This window comes from Corythoichthys intestinalis, chromosome 4 (assembly GCF_030265065.1).
Source record: "Corythoichthys intestinalis isolate RoL2023-P3 chromosome 4, ASM3026506v1, whole genome shotgun sequence".
Classification (NCBI taxonomy): Eukaryota; Metazoa; Chordata; class Actinopteri; order Syngnathiformes; family Syngnathidae; genus Corythoichthys; species Corythoichthys intestinalis.
This window is the reverse complement of record NC_080398.1, coordinates 43,383,991-43,401,886: the sequence shown is the minus strand read 5'-3', so window position 1 is coordinate 43,401,886 and position 17,896 is coordinate 43,383,991. Positions and strand designations below refer to the sequence as shown.

General features: G+C 38.5%; 1 protein-coding gene across 2 annotated transcripts in view; it reads right to left on the bottom strand.

The window, feature by feature from the left end:
• Window positions 1–17,896, bottom strand: part of ptpn3 (protein tyrosine phosphatase non-receptor type 3) — a 59,434-nt gene that overhangs the window by 22,386 nt on the left and 19,152 nt on the right. The window contains exons 12-20 of one of the 2 annotated variants that reach the window (XM_057834092.1): window positions 17,607–17,809; window positions 17,399–17,524; window positions 17,146–17,307; window positions 13,056–13,131; window positions 12,897–12,974; window positions 12,759–12,815; window positions 2,579–2,735; window positions 2,318–2,493; window positions 2,125–2,215 (exon numbers count right to left, since the gene is read on the bottom strand). In XM_057834092.1, coding sequence (XP_057690075.1) covers window positions 2,125–2,215; window positions 2,318–2,493; window positions 2,579–2,735; window positions 12,759–12,815; window positions 12,897–12,974; window positions 13,056–13,131; window positions 17,146–17,307; window positions 17,399–17,524; window positions 17,607–17,809 — 1,126 coding nt within the window. The remainder of the gene's footprint in view (window positions 1–2,124; window positions 2,216–2,317; window positions 2,494–2,578; window positions 2,736–12,758; window positions 12,816–12,896; window positions 12,975–13,055; window positions 13,132–17,145; window positions 17,308–17,398; window positions 17,525–17,606; window positions 17,810–17,896) is intronic. The other variant, XM_057834093.1, reaches the window with a different exon arrangement.

The window sequence follows — 17,896 nt, the reverse complement described above, 5'->3', positions numbered from 1 at the left end:
CATCCGAAACAAATGAGTATAACAATATATTTGAGAGAAAAAGCATGTTATTTTGCCTCATTCAAATCTTAATATCTGAACATTTAAATATGTAAACTAAAGTGCACTCACATTCGTAAATGAATGGCTTCTGGTTTTTGAAATGTAAATAAACCAATCTATCGTGATAAAACAACAAAATTGCAATAACTGCATCAACCATCAAAGTAAGTCTAACTGTAACTGCAGTCTCGAAACAAATCTGAATAAGGAAAAACATTGCAATAAAATAATGCAAACTGGTTAAACTTGAGAGTAGCTGAGATGTCATGACAGAACATCGCTTCAATGGTATCTGACGCCATCTAGCGTCGTGAATGGGGAGTGTAGCTGAGATCTGTCATGACAGAACATCGCTTCAATGGTATCTGACGCCATCTAGCGTCGTGAATGGGGAGTGTAGCTGAGATCTGTCATGACAGAACATGCTTCAATGATATCTGGCGCCATCTAGTGTCGTTAATGGGTATGATGTCTAGACCGTGAATATAAGACGACCCCCTCTTTTTCAGTCTTAGTTCAATGCAAAAAACACCGTCTTATATTCGGGCCAATACGGTAATAATACTGTACATTTTATTTCTAGAGGGCTTTTCAAGGAACACAAAGACGCTTAAAAAATATTGTTTTATTCATGAGGAGACTGTAGCAGACAGGAAAGCGGTTTTGGGGGGGACAGAGAGAAAAGAAGCAGACAGAAGAGAAGAAGAACTAAAAACAAAAAGGTAAGGTTTGAAGGTAAGTCAGAAATGTGATGAGGTAGTGTGGGACGTACACAATTCCGGCAATGTGAGTTGGGGAACCCAATCAATCAGTATATTTATTTTATTTATCTCCCATGGTAAAATACACGAAAAAAAAACACTAATATATATATATATATATTAGGGCTGTCAAAATTATCGCGTTAACGCGCGGTAATTAATTTTTTAAATTAATCACGTTAAAATATTTGACGCAATTAACGCACATGTCCCGCTCAGACAGTACTCTGCCTTTTGGTAAGTTTTACAGCAAGGCTTTTTGTGCTGCAGCACAACAGCGAACTCTTGTGGTCGCTTTGCGACATGTTGTTTTTTCTTCTTCTTGCCAGTTCATATGGCTGCACGACGTCTCGGGCTGAAGCCTACGTTGTAATGTTGTGCTTATATGATCCTTGGACAAGATTTGTCCGTAAGTATGGTTGTTGTAAAGAATGTACATATTATGTTAGTAAGCGAAATGTTCTATTTTTTGTGTGAGATGCTTTTTGTTTATGTTTAGTGAACCTGTATAGCGTGCTAAGCTAACGTTGTTGCTAATGCAATGCTTGTGTACTTTTTTTTTGTAGTTTTATGATGGTCTAAAGAGGACAATGGTTTGAGGATATTTTATTAATAAATCAGATGAAAAAGGAAGAAGTCTGATTATTAAGGCATCGTTCACTAGCTGTCTAGCTTTGGAAAAAGTAGACGCTTCGGAGTGAGGACAGCATAGACAGATTTAAATGACAGTAGAGTGAAATGCCCACTACAGTCCTTATGTACCGTATGTTGAATGTACAGTGGGGAGAACAAGTATTTGATACACTGCCAATGGATTTTCCCATTGGCAGTGTATCAAATACTTGTTCTCCCCACTGTATATATCCATCTTGTGTCTTATCTTTCCATTCCAACAATTTATTTTACAGAATATATATAATTTACAGAAAAATATGGCATATTTTATAGATGGTTTGAATTGCGATTAATTGCGATTAATTACGATTAATTAATTTTTAAGCTGTAATTAACTCGATTAAAAATTTTAATCGTTTGACAGCCCTAATATATATATATATATTTATATATATATTTGATTTATTCATATATTGGATATATATATTGGATTTCAATGTTAGACGCAAAATGTTGTCCCGTGGCTTACAGTTTGACACCCATATCCTACAGTATATGAATGTAATAAAAAAAAAAATTATGGAAAAAAAACAAAACAGAATTTGTGCATGAAAGGATAACACAATCTAGCAAGTTACTATAGCATCGAGTCGTGGCTAAAGGATGGTTTGGAGAAAGGATCATGGGAATGACAGGAAACACTCACAGGGTAAAATGTCCCTATAACGATTCTTGTCCATGTTCTTGGGAAGCCGAGCGCAGCTTAGCGACAGTCCGGGCTTCCTCCTGTATAAATTCTGGGAATGAAAAGAATGCAAACTAGTGAACACACAGAGTAGCGCAAGCCCTTGTACCGATACTCTGTTAGATAAACAAGCGCATCTATTTAATGCAAATACCTCAAAGTGGAAGCACAGAGTTCCTGACTGAATTCCTTTCTCCATCTGTCGCATGGATTCATCCAGCGTGGTGACCCGCTCCGATTGGCCGGGGGACTTCTGCGATTCCCCTTGGGACTGACTGGTGAGGGTGAGGGCCGGGGGCAGCAATAGCAGAGCCGCCGCTCGGCCAGTACCTGGAATGTAAGAACATTCGAGGGAAGACGTCCATTAGACTCCGCCTCAGCACGTTTTCTGCCATTTGAGTGTCTACAAGCAAACCTTTGCGTTTTATAAGAAGGGCCAACTCTCGGGAGTGCGACTCTCTACTGGCCCGTATGAACATGACCACCTGGTCGTGCGTGTGTTCAGAAATGTCTCGACCATTGATGAGCACCACCTGGTCTCCCTCAAGCAGTTTGGGCTCACATCGACCGGCCTAGAAATGAGTCAGCATCATGAAAAACTAAATATTTCTATTCCCGTCACATACGCACGTACCTATTGGGTCGCAAAAACTGTAGGGCTGCAACAAACAACTAATTTGATATCAGACTAACCACCGAATAATTTTGCGAATAGTCGACTAATCAGTTCACAAACACAAATATTATGTTAATATTACATCTGCGGTCAAAGATTTTGGGACACTTTCTTATCCTACTGATCAATGAAGTGTCTCGAAAATTTTGAGCACAGGTGTACAGAGATCAGACAATATTTACTTTAACTTCTCATTTTTCTTTTAAATAAAAAAAATTAAGTATAAATAATATAAAGATATCTACAATTTCCCCTCATTTATTTAAAATGCATTTTAGGATTTAATAAACAACTAAGATATTTAATGCAGTTAGATTGGACGTCTATTTCCGTCAATGACAGCCAAAGAGCTAAGGTATGTGAGGTCAAAAAAAGAGTTATAAAACAAAATTCCCACAGCAAAATACACACAGGCTACAAATATAGAATTTACAGTATGTATTTTTCATTTTTCAAATGTATTACAATTTATTTTAATTTTTGAAGTTCAAATGTTTTGTTTTTTTTAACTTTAATTTTATTTGGAATTATTTATATTTTTTAATTGATAGGAGATTTGCAAGGCAAAGTGCCCATCTAATTAGTCATTACTGGTACTTTTTAATTATTTGCTTTTTTTTCTCTAAATATTACAATCCAAATAATAGAAACAATTATAATTTTGTCCAAAATGGATCCTTCAATGAATTAATTGATTTTATTTAAAATTATTATATTTTTCTTTTACTGCCCATTGCAAAATACGTGCAGGCAACACCAATATTACAATTGGGCATTCAACAATTTGCCGCAAGTTTGAGACCCCTGCCACATATGAATGTAATAAAATCATTTAAGAAAGAAAAAAAAAAAAAAAATCGTGCATGGTTGTGTTTTCTGAATTGTATATTTTGTTACGTGATTTGGTGTTGTATTTTTTGTTTTTTTGTTATGTGATTTGACATTTTGTTTTTTGTTATGTTATTTTGCTGTTGTTTTTTTTTTTATTGTTTTTTTTTTTTGTGTTATGTGATTTGCCGCTGAGTTTTTGAAATTGTCATTGTGTTTTGCACTTCAGGGCTGCCATACTTGCCCGATATCAATGTAATAAAATCATTTAAGAAAAAAAAACGTGCATGACGCAAAATATATACACAACATAAATTTCAAGTTCACTTATGAGTGTTCTAATTCAGTGGTCTCCAACCTTTTTTGCACCACGGAGCGGTGTAATATGGGCTTTTTTTTTTTTCCAGGACTGGCAATGTGTGGCAGAAAAATACAATAAATATAAAATACCACGACAGGGTTAAAAACGAACACTAAGTGCAGGGAAATTTAACTGACCGGATTAGAGCTGTCCCGACTAGTCGACTTAGTCGATGTCATTGATGACGTAAATCCGTCGACGAGCACAATGTCCCGTCGACGGTTAATGAAGGGTTAAAAAATATATGAGTGGAAAGTTCAGAATGTCGGACGCTCGGTATGCAAGCGGGGAAAGCGGCACAAAGCCAAAAAAGCGTACTAGAGTGTCCAAAATATTGACTTATTTTAAAGAAACAAAGAAGAAAGCATACATTTGTGCGTGCGTGCTGATGGCATATGAGACTCCAGTTCCTTTCTCTTATCAACACGCTGTAGAATTAAAGTTCAGACATGCAAAATAAGAAAACACATCTATATTAAACACTGTAAACGTTAGTATTGCTACATTGAGTTGAATGGGGAAAAAAATAGGGTTGGAATCTCTGGCATGAAGCCGATTCAATATGTATCTAGATACACAGGTTACAATTCGATTAAAAAACGATACATTTTTTAAGGCCGAGCGATTCGATACAGTGTAAGAACGATACGGTTCGATAGCGTGAAAACGATACGATAGTAAATATTTGTTGTGTGTGTTTGTACAGTATTTTAAACATATAAAAAGACCACATTTCTAATATAGCAAAATTAAACAACAAAATTTCATATCAATGTTATGTTTTATTTTTTTTATGAAAAAAAAATAATAAGGCTTACTATATGACCGTCATTTCGTTGGATGGGATTGATAATGAAATAAAACTCCAGTGACAGACAACATTAAAGTGCAGTAATTCAATTACTGTATTTCCTGGTGTTTTTAACACAAGAGGTAAGTAATTTAAGTGCAAACTTTCAACGTAAACATGTTACAAACAAAAACTATTAATTATATGCAGCAGCTCCAGAAAAAAAAAGAATTAAACCTGCTAGTGTTATCATAAATAAATAATAAATTATGCTTTACGACTGGTATAATTGGGGGAATAAAAACATGGCATTTTAGACAGGTCAATAATCATTACTTTAACCTAATACACAGCAAAGTCATTCACTTATGCCTGTGCTTCCTCATTTTTTATTCCTCATCACTGTCCATATCTTTTTTTGAAGGGCAGATTTTTCTTGAGGAAGATCAACTAATCCACATGTTCATGTTTAAGTAGACTGCGTTTCGTGGAAACAATATGCCGCCCTTTCCACCATTGTAGTGGGGTATTTTTCAGAGTTAAAAACTCACGATCGCTGTACTGCTCCACGCTTCACACAAGCTCTGTCCCATGCGAACAGCTCTGGCTGCTTTCATCACTTCAAAGTCCGACTTTTGTTTTCCTGGGTGCTTTGAAAATATATCGCTGCACATCGCTGGCGTCGGTGATCACACTGTCCATTGTTTTAGCATGTTGCTTCGTTGCCACAACCAGTTTCGTTTTGGGTTGTGAAGAAAATGCTACGGAGCGTGCATTACAGTGGTTTCGTTAGCTCTCGCGTTGTTATGACACGCCCGTGACGATCGGGTAATGACGGCGACTAGTAGCGGTTCTGCCGAAATGCATGGGAAGTTGAGGCAACCACGACTGTGAGTAGTGCTTGTCCATATTATATCATGCGTCGGGTCTCGGTCCAAGTGCGCTGTGTGGTGAATGACACAAGCGCAGCATGTGAAGTAAAATATTAAGCAATGCATTGAGCTAGGCAGTAGAAGCCGATTCTTGCGCTCGCGATAGCCGAATTCTATCTCTACTATTGGTTCATTGAATATTTAATGGCTAATTACTGTCGAATGGTAACTTTACTATCGATACATCTGTATCGCTCACCTGTCAAACCGGATATCCGGTCGTATCGGTTTATCGTTCTCAAGCTTAGAAAAAAAGGCAACCTACTTTAGCCTGCTATGAAACATTGGCAGTCTTCTCCAAAACGCAAACTTGCGGTTAAAAGGTGACACTTAAAACATGAAAAATTGCTGGTTAACAGCGTTTGCAAATGAAAAAAAAGGAAAAAAAAAAAAAAAAATCTATGACTGACACCACATGCAATGACAAAAAGTGTTTTTTTTGCGGAGTGTAAAGCATAAGTTAGCTGTTTAGCAATCGTACTTCCGGTGAACATTTCAAAATAAAAGCATGTCATATTCGTTGTATAAATAATGATTTCTGGAGTTAATCCCACATACTTCAGAATTCAGATTCTACTAAGAATACCTTTAAAATGACACCCTTTATGAAAAATCTGATTGGCAATGAATAATTATTATAATACTATTATATATAGTCAGGGGTGCACATAAGTGGTCCGCATGCGCGCATGCGTACCGGACGTAGACAAACGCGCTGGACCTCAACGACTTCCATACGCTTTTGCGTACCGATGGCTGACCACCGTATTTGCGGCGGACACGAGAAAATAACTTCTCAAAATGTCAAAGAGGCAGGCCACACTGAGTAATTACTTCCGTGTTCCCCCACCCCCGTCAAAAGACAGACAGACGACAGAGACGTCACTGGAGCTACCGAAAAAAAGGACTTTTGCTGAAAAGTAGGAGGTACCATGGCTAGAAGCAAATGATGCTCGCACGGAAATGCGGTACAAAATGTGCTGTGAGAATCCCAATGTCGCCGATAAGAGCAGCGCATTTTATGTAGGGTCAAAGAATTTCAGCCATCCAAACTTTGAAAAGGACGAAAAAAACAGAGAGCGTGTGGCAATTAAGCAAACTCGATGTCAAACAGGACCCCGCTCGCCCTATGGACAAGTGGCGGAATAAAGGTAATGAACAGCGACATGCACTGACAAACGTGTTTTTGCTCGCATTTTACAAAGCTAAACATGCACGTTCAATAAGGTCTTATGAGGAGGACATCCCACTTTTAAAAAGGCTTGGAGTTAATGTGGGAGCCGCATAATGCCCTTTATTTTGAATGGTTGCTTTTTATTTCTTTACATTTCAAAGTAATGGCAATTTTGTTGTGCCAGTTGATGTTAATCAAGCATTAATTGTTAATATAATTAATTAAAGTTAATTGGCTCTAAGTAAAGCTTGTCATAAATTTATCGCATCAGGCGGGTCGGCTCTCAAGCTCAATGAGGACCAAATCACCTCTCCAGGTCCTCCTCTGAGAACCTGGGCAAAAAAAATTATGTGCACCCCTGTATATAGTACTACACTACAATATTAATGCTAGGTCTTTTTTTAAGAATTGTTTTGAATCATGTTGGAAAGGCGAAGTCAGTGTTCTGAATCTGTTTACATTCCGTTCTTTTGCACTAGTTAATTCTATCAGCATTTGAACTCATTGTTTATTTGTGATTTATTATTGTTCTTTACATGTTTATTTGTACTTAAATAAAGAATTTAAGTGTTCCAAAATGTTTTTGTTAATTGATAAGCATCAACAAAAATTTAATTGCTAAATTAGTAAAAAAAAAAAATTTTTAATTATTAGATTAGTCGACTAATCGTAAAAATAGTCGATTGACTAATCGGGAGAAAACTAGTCGTTTGGGACAGCCCTAGACCGGATGCTGAGTCAACCTTTTTTAACAGTGGCCTCTTCTAAAGCTTGACGGCAAATATCCCTGGTCACAGGCGTAATAAGTTCTTCTCCAATCTTTGAAGGTTTCTTGGCTTTGGCGTTACGGTTTACCATGAGGTATGATGCGCTCAGTGCGTTGGCTTTTGTTGATGTGGTGGCCCTCACTAATTATTTCTGTCCTTCATGCTCGCGCTATTTTGTTTCAAAATGTCCAAATGCTTATCCATAATTCCAGGGTGTTTCAGCTTTGAAGGCTTCATTGCCTCGTTTGCTAACTGTTGGCCACATATTATGCAGAGTGGACTTGGCGTAGGCCCCTCTTCTGATTCGTCGGGTGGCTTTTCCCCAGTAAAAAGTTCTCCAAAGACCTCTGTTTTTCAGTCATCTGCACTAGCTTGTGGGCTTAGTATTTCCAGTGACAAATCTGATGCGCCTACTAGAGATCGACCGATATGGGTTTTTCAGGACCGATACAGATTATTGGTAGTTAGAGGGGCTGATAACCTATTTTTGGAGCGGATATTCATTTGCAGTAAAAGTGTAAAAATTGGCGTAAACATTTTGAATAATACAAACACTGAACTTCATTGAAATGCCTAAAGCGTGTTTACTGAATCACACACACACACAAAAAAAAGCTCCAGAATTGCCTGAATTTCCTAGATTCAGAAACATCTCTTATAAAGTGGATTAAAAGGTTAAATAAATAGCTCTCTGAAATTTTTCTATAGAAAATACAGTACAATACAACAAAAATACAGGGAGTTCTCAGGCTCGGCAGCACCTCTTGTAAAGTTAAATTAAAGCTTAGACAATAGCTCTCTTAATTTCTTCAAAATATATAAAATAAAATTTCAATATAACTGAAATAATTTAACTTTAACCTGGCTTTAAATTGATGTTTTTCATATCGGCCGGTCGGATTAAAAAAAGGCCAAGATACCATTAAGTGAGTGCCAAGAAATCGATTATTAGATGCATCACGATTCGGCACGTGACAATTCGATTACGATTCATAAATGTTCAAAAACGATGATTTTCCCTAATAACTTTATGACAGCTGCTCGTAGTGGAACGAAATTCAAGTCACGTTTGCTGCCTGGACACCTTTAACGGATGCACGCACAACGTTATGATGGATGCTGCTGATTACTGAGCGAGAGATTTACTCCTTTTCAAAAGACTGGAAAATAAATTTGGGTATGAGACAGGCAGCGACCCGGCAGTTGCACTTCTGTGCGCAAGTTATTTTTTTAGAGCCAGAGGGGAAGAGAGATAGTTCGCTGCTCCTTGTCTTTCAGTTGTCCAGCTTTAGGTTCAAGTCGTGTTAATTGGAAAAGTCCCTAGTGTTTTGCTAAGCCCTTTGTCCGTCTATCACAGGTGAGTACACGAACCCTCTTGTTCGGTTTAGCCTTTATTAGGGCCCGAGCACTAAGCGTGCGAAGGCCCTATTGTTTTGCAAAGGATTATTATTATTTTTAGGGCCCGAGCACTAAGCGTGCGAAGGCCCTATTGTTTTGCAAAGGATTTTTTTTTTTTTTTTTTCAGGGCAAATGAAAACGGCCAATTTGGAGGCCTGAACATGCACGAAAAGTCACCAAAATTTGCACATACGTGCGGAAAATTGTAAATTTCGATAATTTTGCAACGTTGCAAAAAAATGTAACAAAATGGTTCAGTGGCGCCCCCTTGAAATTTAAAAATTGGCCTATAACATTAGGGTCTGTCAGCGTAGAGCGATGAAATTTGGGGCGTCTATACCTTGTCCAAAACCACTCCAAAAAAGCATTTACACCCATATTCCAAACCCAACAGGAAATCGGTTATTTTGGATCGAATATGAAATTTTTATCGATTTACAGGGTGCACATTTGAGACCTTTTCGTCGAGGGAGTTAGTTGGATCACCTTCAAAATTGGTGAGACTGTTCAGGAGACATATGAGATCTTAAGTTTTTAAAATGGTGCGTTTTCATTCACGGGTTTGACCCTGGGCGTGGTGCCAAAGTCGGCCATTTTTTCAGCAAAATGACAAATTCAGTAAATGACTATTAGTTCCTTGACACAACGTTCAATCTTTTTCATATCTGGCATGTATGTGCGGTATCCCACCCTTAACACGAGTGCATTGAAATATTACCCATTAGGCCTAGCGCCCCCTAGTGAGAATAGGAAATGCCTTTTTTTACGAGACAGGTTCCTCCTCCAAGGGAAAAAATTCTGTTGACCTCAAACCTGTTTCAGGGGAGCCTCAAGACATGTTTTCAGGTGCCTGATGAAAAATATTGAGGTTTCGTTGAAGCGGAGAGGTCCAAACTGGAAGTGAAAATGACCGTCAACAATTTGTCTCGCCAAAAACTTTGAACAGTCATAACTCGGCAGATATACAACATATCTGCGCCAAACTTCCCGTGTTTGTTGAGAGTCATACCCTGAAGGTTCTTGTAGGGGTCATTTGCATCAACTCTACAGTGCCAACTAGTGGCGACAGAAAGAAGTTTTAAAAAAGGCCTTTCCTATTGGGTTTTTATAACATAGAGCAAGGAAATTTGGGGAGTAGATACTTTATGCAAAACTGCTCCAAAAAGTCTCTTGCACGCATATTCCAAACCCAACAGGAAATCGGGTATTTTCGATTGAATGTGAAATTTTTATCGATTTACAGTGTGCACATTTGAGACCTTGGCACCTAGGGAATTTGTTTGATCATCCTCAAAATTGACGAGACTGTTCATGAGGCATATGAAATCTTAAGTTATCAAAATGGTGTGTTTTCATTCACGGGCCTGACCTGGGCGGGGTGCCAAAGTCGGCCATTTTTTCGGCAAAACACCAAATTCGGAAAATTACTGATAACTCCCTCGTACAACGTTCAATCTATTTTAAATCTGGCATGTGTGTGAGGTATCCCAGCCTGAGCAGGACTGGATTGAAAATTTACCATTTGTGCCTGGCGCCTCCTAGTGGGAACAGGAAATGCCCTTTTTTACGGGACACACTCCTCCTCTAAAGGGAAAAAAATCAATCTACCTCAAACCTGCATAAGGGGAGCCTTAAGACATGTGTTCAGATGCTGATGAAAATGATTGAGGTTTGGTTGAAGCAGAAGGGTCCAACAGGAAAGTGATAATGACTGACACCATTCTGTCTCTCCACACATTTTGAACAGTCATAACTTGGCAGATATACATGATATCTGCTCCAAACTTCCCATGCTTGGTGAGAGTCTTACCCTGAAGAGTCCAGTAGTGGTCATTTGCATCGACTCTGTAGCGCCAACTAGTGGCAGCAGAATTTGTGGCCATTGCATGCTCGAAAACTCAAAACAATTTCTCATCCCAAAAAAGAAGCGAGTTTAAAGCATGTTAGGTTCTCATTAGATGATAAGAGGGTGGCTGTCTGCCACCACCCCGACCTGCGTGACGTCCGAGTTGCGCCAAAGTGCGAGGGCCCGTTCAGTCCTGCTTGCAGGCCTAGTTGTTGTTGTTTTTGAGATGTTATAAGTTAGCGCCGAACGCTATGCTAATTTTCGAATTCGCTAACATGTTTCCATGTCCATTTGTGCGTTGTTTGGTGGTGTACAAAAGTTACTCCAGATGCAGAAAGTGTAAAACCAGGATTAAGTACAGCGGTAACACTACAAACATGCTAAATAGTACAGAAATCTGTGAAAACAAAGCATATTGGTTAAAAGAAGTTTTATTTCTAAAGACACTTTGTTTGTTTCCAGAAAATGTGGAATTCATTCCACCAGAGTAAAATTTATTGTATTGTTGAGAGAAATAAGTACTGCCTTTGAAACAGCTAATGTTTTTGCACCTTCTTGTGAAAATCAGTATCTCAAGGTCATCTGTGTGTTGTATGGGCATGTTGAGAAATATGTACTGCCTTTAAAATGGTTAATGTTTTTGCACTTTCTTGTTAAAAAAAAAAAAAAAAAAAAAAAAAGCAGTTTAAGGGCAGCTTTTTGTTGTATGGACATGTTTTCATCGTTCCGGTTGAATCATTAGGATATTTTAAATAAATAATGGACATAAATTTGTTTAGCTATTTTATTAATCAGTAATGTACGATGCATTGATAATCATGATAACTGTGATCATCGTCAACACCGTGATCATCGGTCAATAATCGAATCGAAGCAGTCTGAATCGTAATCGAATCGAATCGTGGGGTGCCTAAGATGGCACACTCCTAATATACGTCAATTTTACAAATATCAGCAGCGATAATCGGTCTATCTCTAGCACCTACGTCATGCGTAATTATTGAGGCCAAAGGCACATAGATATAAAAAAAATGTTAGCTCCATTTGACTTCATGACGACATCCTATCCAGTTTTATTGTTATATCAATATCCTATCCAGTTTTATTGTTATATCAATTGACTAATCCGTGCAAAACGACTGGAAGTACTCCGTTCACCATTGCTGAGGTGCGCCGCCAAAAGCACACTGCCAGCAGCAAGCAGCTAATGTTACTGCTTACAATGACTGCCGTTGGGCTGCTACTGAGGCATGTAAACACCCCAGTAATAGCGGCCACCACTAGAGGGCAACGTCCACATATCTTTACTCGGACTAATCAATAGAGTAGGCAGATAGATCAATGTGTCAAGAGGCACAGGCTGGAATGTGGTCATTAAGAAATTATCTATTATTTCTGTGCGGCCTGGTTCAATGTCCGCCACTGACCCCTGTGGTTGAGGACCACTGTTCTAGTTGATTCCCGTGAAATGTTTCCAAAGTTCCAGAACTTTGCCAGCTTGTTAACACCTTGACACCAAGATGATATGATATGCTTTAACTTGGTGCATATCTTGTCTTATTTATATCCAAAAATCCCTCCATCTTCATTTTCTATCCGTCTCATAAGGGGTCCGAGGTGGCTTGGAGCCAATGCCAGTTGACTTAGGCAAGGGTACCCCCCTACACTGCACAGCATTGTTTTGAACTACAGATTTGAGGTTACACATGAATCATAAATGGATAATAGGTATAGTAATAATAGGATGACAATAATATATTACTTAAGTATTTTAAGCTCAAGAGAAAAAATGCTAATGCATGCTTGCGTCATTTGGCTCTTACCGGAGAGTCAGGTTTAACGTGGGATATGGCAAGAGGCATCTTTTGATCCACCCCACCCTGAGAGGAAATGAAAAAGAAAAAATGGAGTGACAAAGACACGACAAAAGGTGCGAGAGAAAATGTAACAGTTACACTCACTTTAACATTAAAGCCAAACTTGCCCTCGTGATCGGGAGCAATACGAATCAGCAGCAGGTCGCCGTCATTGAGGGCCTGCTGAATCAGCACGCATTGGATTACCACGCACAAAATGCGGCATACTGTACGTAAGGGTGTGTCCGAATCACAAAGAAGTACCTTATTGTTGATGGAGCTGCTGACCCCATCCTCTTCTGTTATGCCGTCATCAGCTTGCAATAAGATCTCATTCAACCTTTGGTTTTGCATTGCAATAAGAGGAAAATAATACTATTACCTTAAGTGTTATTTAAAAGAACGCACCCCCCGAATCAAAATACATATCAGAAGCACAAATCCATTCGCAATTCCATTTTACAGGGTGCAGATGCCCTTCATTACTTTTTGATGTACGGACTTCAGATTTTGAATGGTTGCATGCCCACATAAACTGAACTGTGCCACATTGTAAAGTTGGCATTGTTAATTTCAGCAACCTAATAAGTTACAAACTGTTTTTTTCCCTTAAGGGAAAAATGGGAGGCATATATTTGTTTAACCATTTCACGCATGAATTACAATGTTTTTTTTTTCCTTAACTGTTTTTCTTACATTCCTATGAGACGGGGGTCGCAAAACTGCGACCCAGGGGCCAATTGTGGCCCACGGGACAATATTTGTCATCACCCTTATGACATCCCATTGTAGTATTAGTGCTACCCGCACATATTTTGCAAAATATAAATAAATTGAAAAAAAAAGAATACAGACATAAATTCAAATAAAAGTGTCTATTTGCTTTGGGAATTTTATTGATGTATTATTTTTGTTTTGGGTTATAAATCTCAAGAGACCTCACATACAGTCAAGTGAAAAAATTAGGACACCCCGTGAAATATTCCGTTCTTTATTAAGAAATGTTCACATCTCAATGTCTGATCTTCTTTTTCTATCTCTGGAAAACAAAGTGATTTAATTGAAGGTAAACACCAAAAAATAACTTTGTTTTACTCATCAAACCAAACATATCAACAAAAATGCATATTGGCTGAAATAACTTCAGTGAAATGCTTTTTGTAGCCATCTACCAGTCTTTGACATCGGTCTGAAGAAAATTCGCTCCACTCCTCAATGCAGAATACTTTCAGCTGTGAGAGGTTTGAAGGGTTTCTTGCGTGTACAGCCCGTTTCAAGTCATCCCACAGCATTTCAGTGGGATTAAGATCTTGGCTTTGACTTGGCCATTCCAGGACTCCATTTGTTCCTTTTTTAGCCAGTCCTTGGTGGATTTACTGGTACCTTTGGGTCCTTGCCATGTTGCAGGGTCCAGTTTCGCTTCAGCTTTAATTTTTCACAGATGATCTCACATGTTTCTCAAGCACCCTCTGATACACGATAGAATTCATGGTGGATTCTATGATGGTGTGCTGGCCAGGTCCTGCTGCAGCAAAGCATACCCAAACCATGACACTTCCGCCTCCATGCTTCACAGTTGGTACGAGGTTCTTTTACTGGAATGCTGTATTGGGTTTAAACCAAACATGTCCTCTGTTCTGTTGTCCAAATAATTACATTTTAGATTTATCTATCCAACGAACATTATTCCAAAAGTCCTGGTCTGTGTCTACATTCACTCTGGTAAACTTCAGTCTGGCCTTCATGTTCTTCTTGGAGAGCAAAGGTTTCCACCTTGCACACCTCCCATGAAGGTTAAACTTGTGAAGTCTCTTTCTGATTGCAGAGGCATGCACTTTCACATCAACAGTAGCAAGAGCCTGCTGTAGGTCCCGTGATGACATTTTAGAGTTTCTGGAGACTTCTTTTAGCATCTTGCAGTCTGCTCTCGGGGTGAACCTGCTTGGACGGCTAGACCTCGGCATGTTGGCAGTGGTTTTGAATGTCCTCCACTTGTAGACTATTTTCAGGACAGTGGAATGGCTGATTTTATATTTTATTGAGGTCTTTTGAAATCCCTTACCAGACTCATATGCATCTACAATCTTCTTTCTGAAAGCCTCAGACAGCTCATTTGATCTCAGCAAGGTGTTTTCTCTCACTTCAACAGTCAGGGGCACACCAAACTAACTGTGAGGTTTAAATAGGGCAAGCCTCCTTCAAAACACTGGGTAATGATTTTCTAATCATGTGCACCTGATACACATGTGTGATTTTAGCTATTTTAAGTGGGATTGATTGTGGGGATGTCCTAATTTATTCCTCAACAGGAATTGCATTTATTCAAAATTACATTTTACCGAAAGTTTAAAAGAAATCTTTTTTTCAGTTTTAATTGTTTAGTTCTATTACTTGAATCTCTCAATATTGTTAAAATTCATATTAATTATCCATATGACCAAATATGTTTGAAAACACACAGGCTTCCATAGGGTGTCCTAATTTTTCACATGACTGTAGTTTACGCTCTGGCTGCCATTGAAGGCAATGGATGTCCAGCCCATTTTAACTTCTGACTGGCTAGAAGTGATCGAATGCAAATGTTTAAAAAAACAATAATAATAAATGTTTACACGAAAAATTAAAAGGGAATATTTACTAGTTTTTTTCTTTTTCAATTAAAAAGAAAATTTACAGTTTTTACCTTTTCAAAATAATAAAAACAAAAAATAAGGCAATATTTGCAATTAAAAAGATGGATACAAAGAGGATTTGATCAACAAAGTCTCTCTTTTGATAATCATTTAGTTGTTGACGAGTTGACTCATTGTGACAGCCATATTTGGTAGACCTCCGATGACTAAAGGTGTGCGAAATTTCCGATTCTTAGATTATTCGCGATTCGGCCGTGCAAGATTCGAGAACTATTCACAAACATCCAAATTCCGATTATTGAAACATGTCAAGTAAAGTGGAACTAAAACACAGTCAGCGCGGTCTTCGGGACACAATGAGGAACGGACCGCATTGTATTCTTAGAGTAAACATCATGCTTGTCATTACCCGGGTAATGACAATGCTCAACTCACGGCTCTGGCTCAACTCATGCTGCTAGATGAAAAAACAATAATACCTCACTGCTGCCGACAGCCGCTACAAACTACGTCCACATCATGCTACGGTAGGTAATAGATATCATATGTACATAGAACTAGATGCAAAGGGAGATTCTCAATGTCGTTAGCAGCACATGTATTGAAAACTATATGCAAAATGACAGACTGGCCGGCGTTAGTGAACAGCCGCCATCTTAAAGCAGGAGACTTTTCTAGAAGGCTCTGTTGTAGCAAACCTAATTAACTTTTTATCTGAACTACTCCTAAATCGGCAAAATCTTGACTTGAATCTATCTTTAAAACAGTTTTAAAACTTTCACATGTCTAAAGAAGATAGAAGGGAAATTATAGAATAACGAGAGCAATTTTAACCGTTGATTCACAGCATTAAATTAATTGAGTGTAGTTTCAAGCTGCTGATACAGAATGGGGACTTGAGTATTTTATTTACAGTTTTGAATTGTTAATTTGATACTAAAATAGTCGTTTATTTAAGCCTGACAGGCTTTTTGTACAATTTTTGTAACTAATGTACAAAACATTGAAAGCAGCTAATAGCTTGGGGGGTTTGTGGGTGTCATCAATAATCGATTTACAATCGAATCGTTGCCTCTGAATCGTAATCGAATCGTAAGGTGCCCAAAGATTCCCACCTCTACCAATGACCCTTGGAAAGAAACCAAAACTACAATGTGGCCCGCATCAAAGATGAGTTTGACACCCCTGTTGTTTGTGCAGTACAAATACCTGTAGTTTAAATTTTCATATATTTTTTTAATCTATTGGGGAGAAAACGGCATAAAAGCACCATTGTAATTGATAGTGTAGTCTGTATTCTGACAGTGAAAGCGTGATTGTTCCAACTGATAAATCTCAAGTAGGTTATGAAACTATAAATTAAGATATGTGTTTTGAAAACAAAACTCTTAAGAGCGGGGGTTGTAATAAGGAAAAAATGAAAATCAACGGACCCTGTTGGCAAACAGTTAAAAGGAAACATATGTCACAAGTGACTGATAAATTCAGTCAGGCAAGGGAGGTTTATGTAAAACAGTTATTCACCTCTATCTTGATCTTCCCTGAATAGTCCAACAAACAAGCATACTCTTCAGTTTGATAGATATTTCTCATAAAGGCAATGAATCCACGCAGTCTAAATCAACTCATCCAAAAGTTTAAAAACTTCGATATTGCAAAGAGTTGTCAGGATTCAAATGAAAATTCTTCCTGTAAAAATAATGAGAAGACGAAATACGCACTGATGCAGCGAATTGTCCCCTTCGCTGTCCTTGCTGCTGCTGACAGACGCTCTGTACGTGTAGAAGACATCTTCTCCTTCAGACATGTCCTTTAGCTCACTGCCCAGCTCCATGGACGATGGGCGCCCTTTGCGGATGCCATGGCGAACACGAGGACTGCGCCTGTCACAGAGACATAAATCCGGAAAAAGGTATGATGATGATTCTAGAATCCCATCAGCAAGGAGTCTTTAAATCTGGATGGTTGCTGTACCAGTTGGGAGTGCTGGGAGGTGATCTAGACGGTAGACTCTTTGTCTCCAAATATTCTGATGAAATAGACCGCCGTAACACTGGGTTCCACACCATCCCACCAACTACTCGTTGACAGACTGGCCCCCTAAAAGTTTAAACAAAATGTGAAAAAATATATATATTTCCAAACAATCTTTAATATTTAGGTATTTAAAATTCAAGGGCACCTTTCATTTTTGTTGTTAGTCAGGCCCAGGTGGTGAGTTATCAACTTCCTATAAGAATGAACTGTGCTATTGTTATGTTTGGGGCTCCTGGAGGTGCGGTTGCAGCTGAAGAATGAGTGGTGATCAACACAGGAGCGCCAAAGGTTCTTACAGGTCTTTGGACACGGTAGAACTAGAGGCACCACACAGTCCTGGGTCTCCCCCTGTGGGATAACAATTGTTTCACATTATCTCGATGGTTGTATCTAGAACAGAATAAAATATTAGGGAGGCACCAACAACTGTGGCCG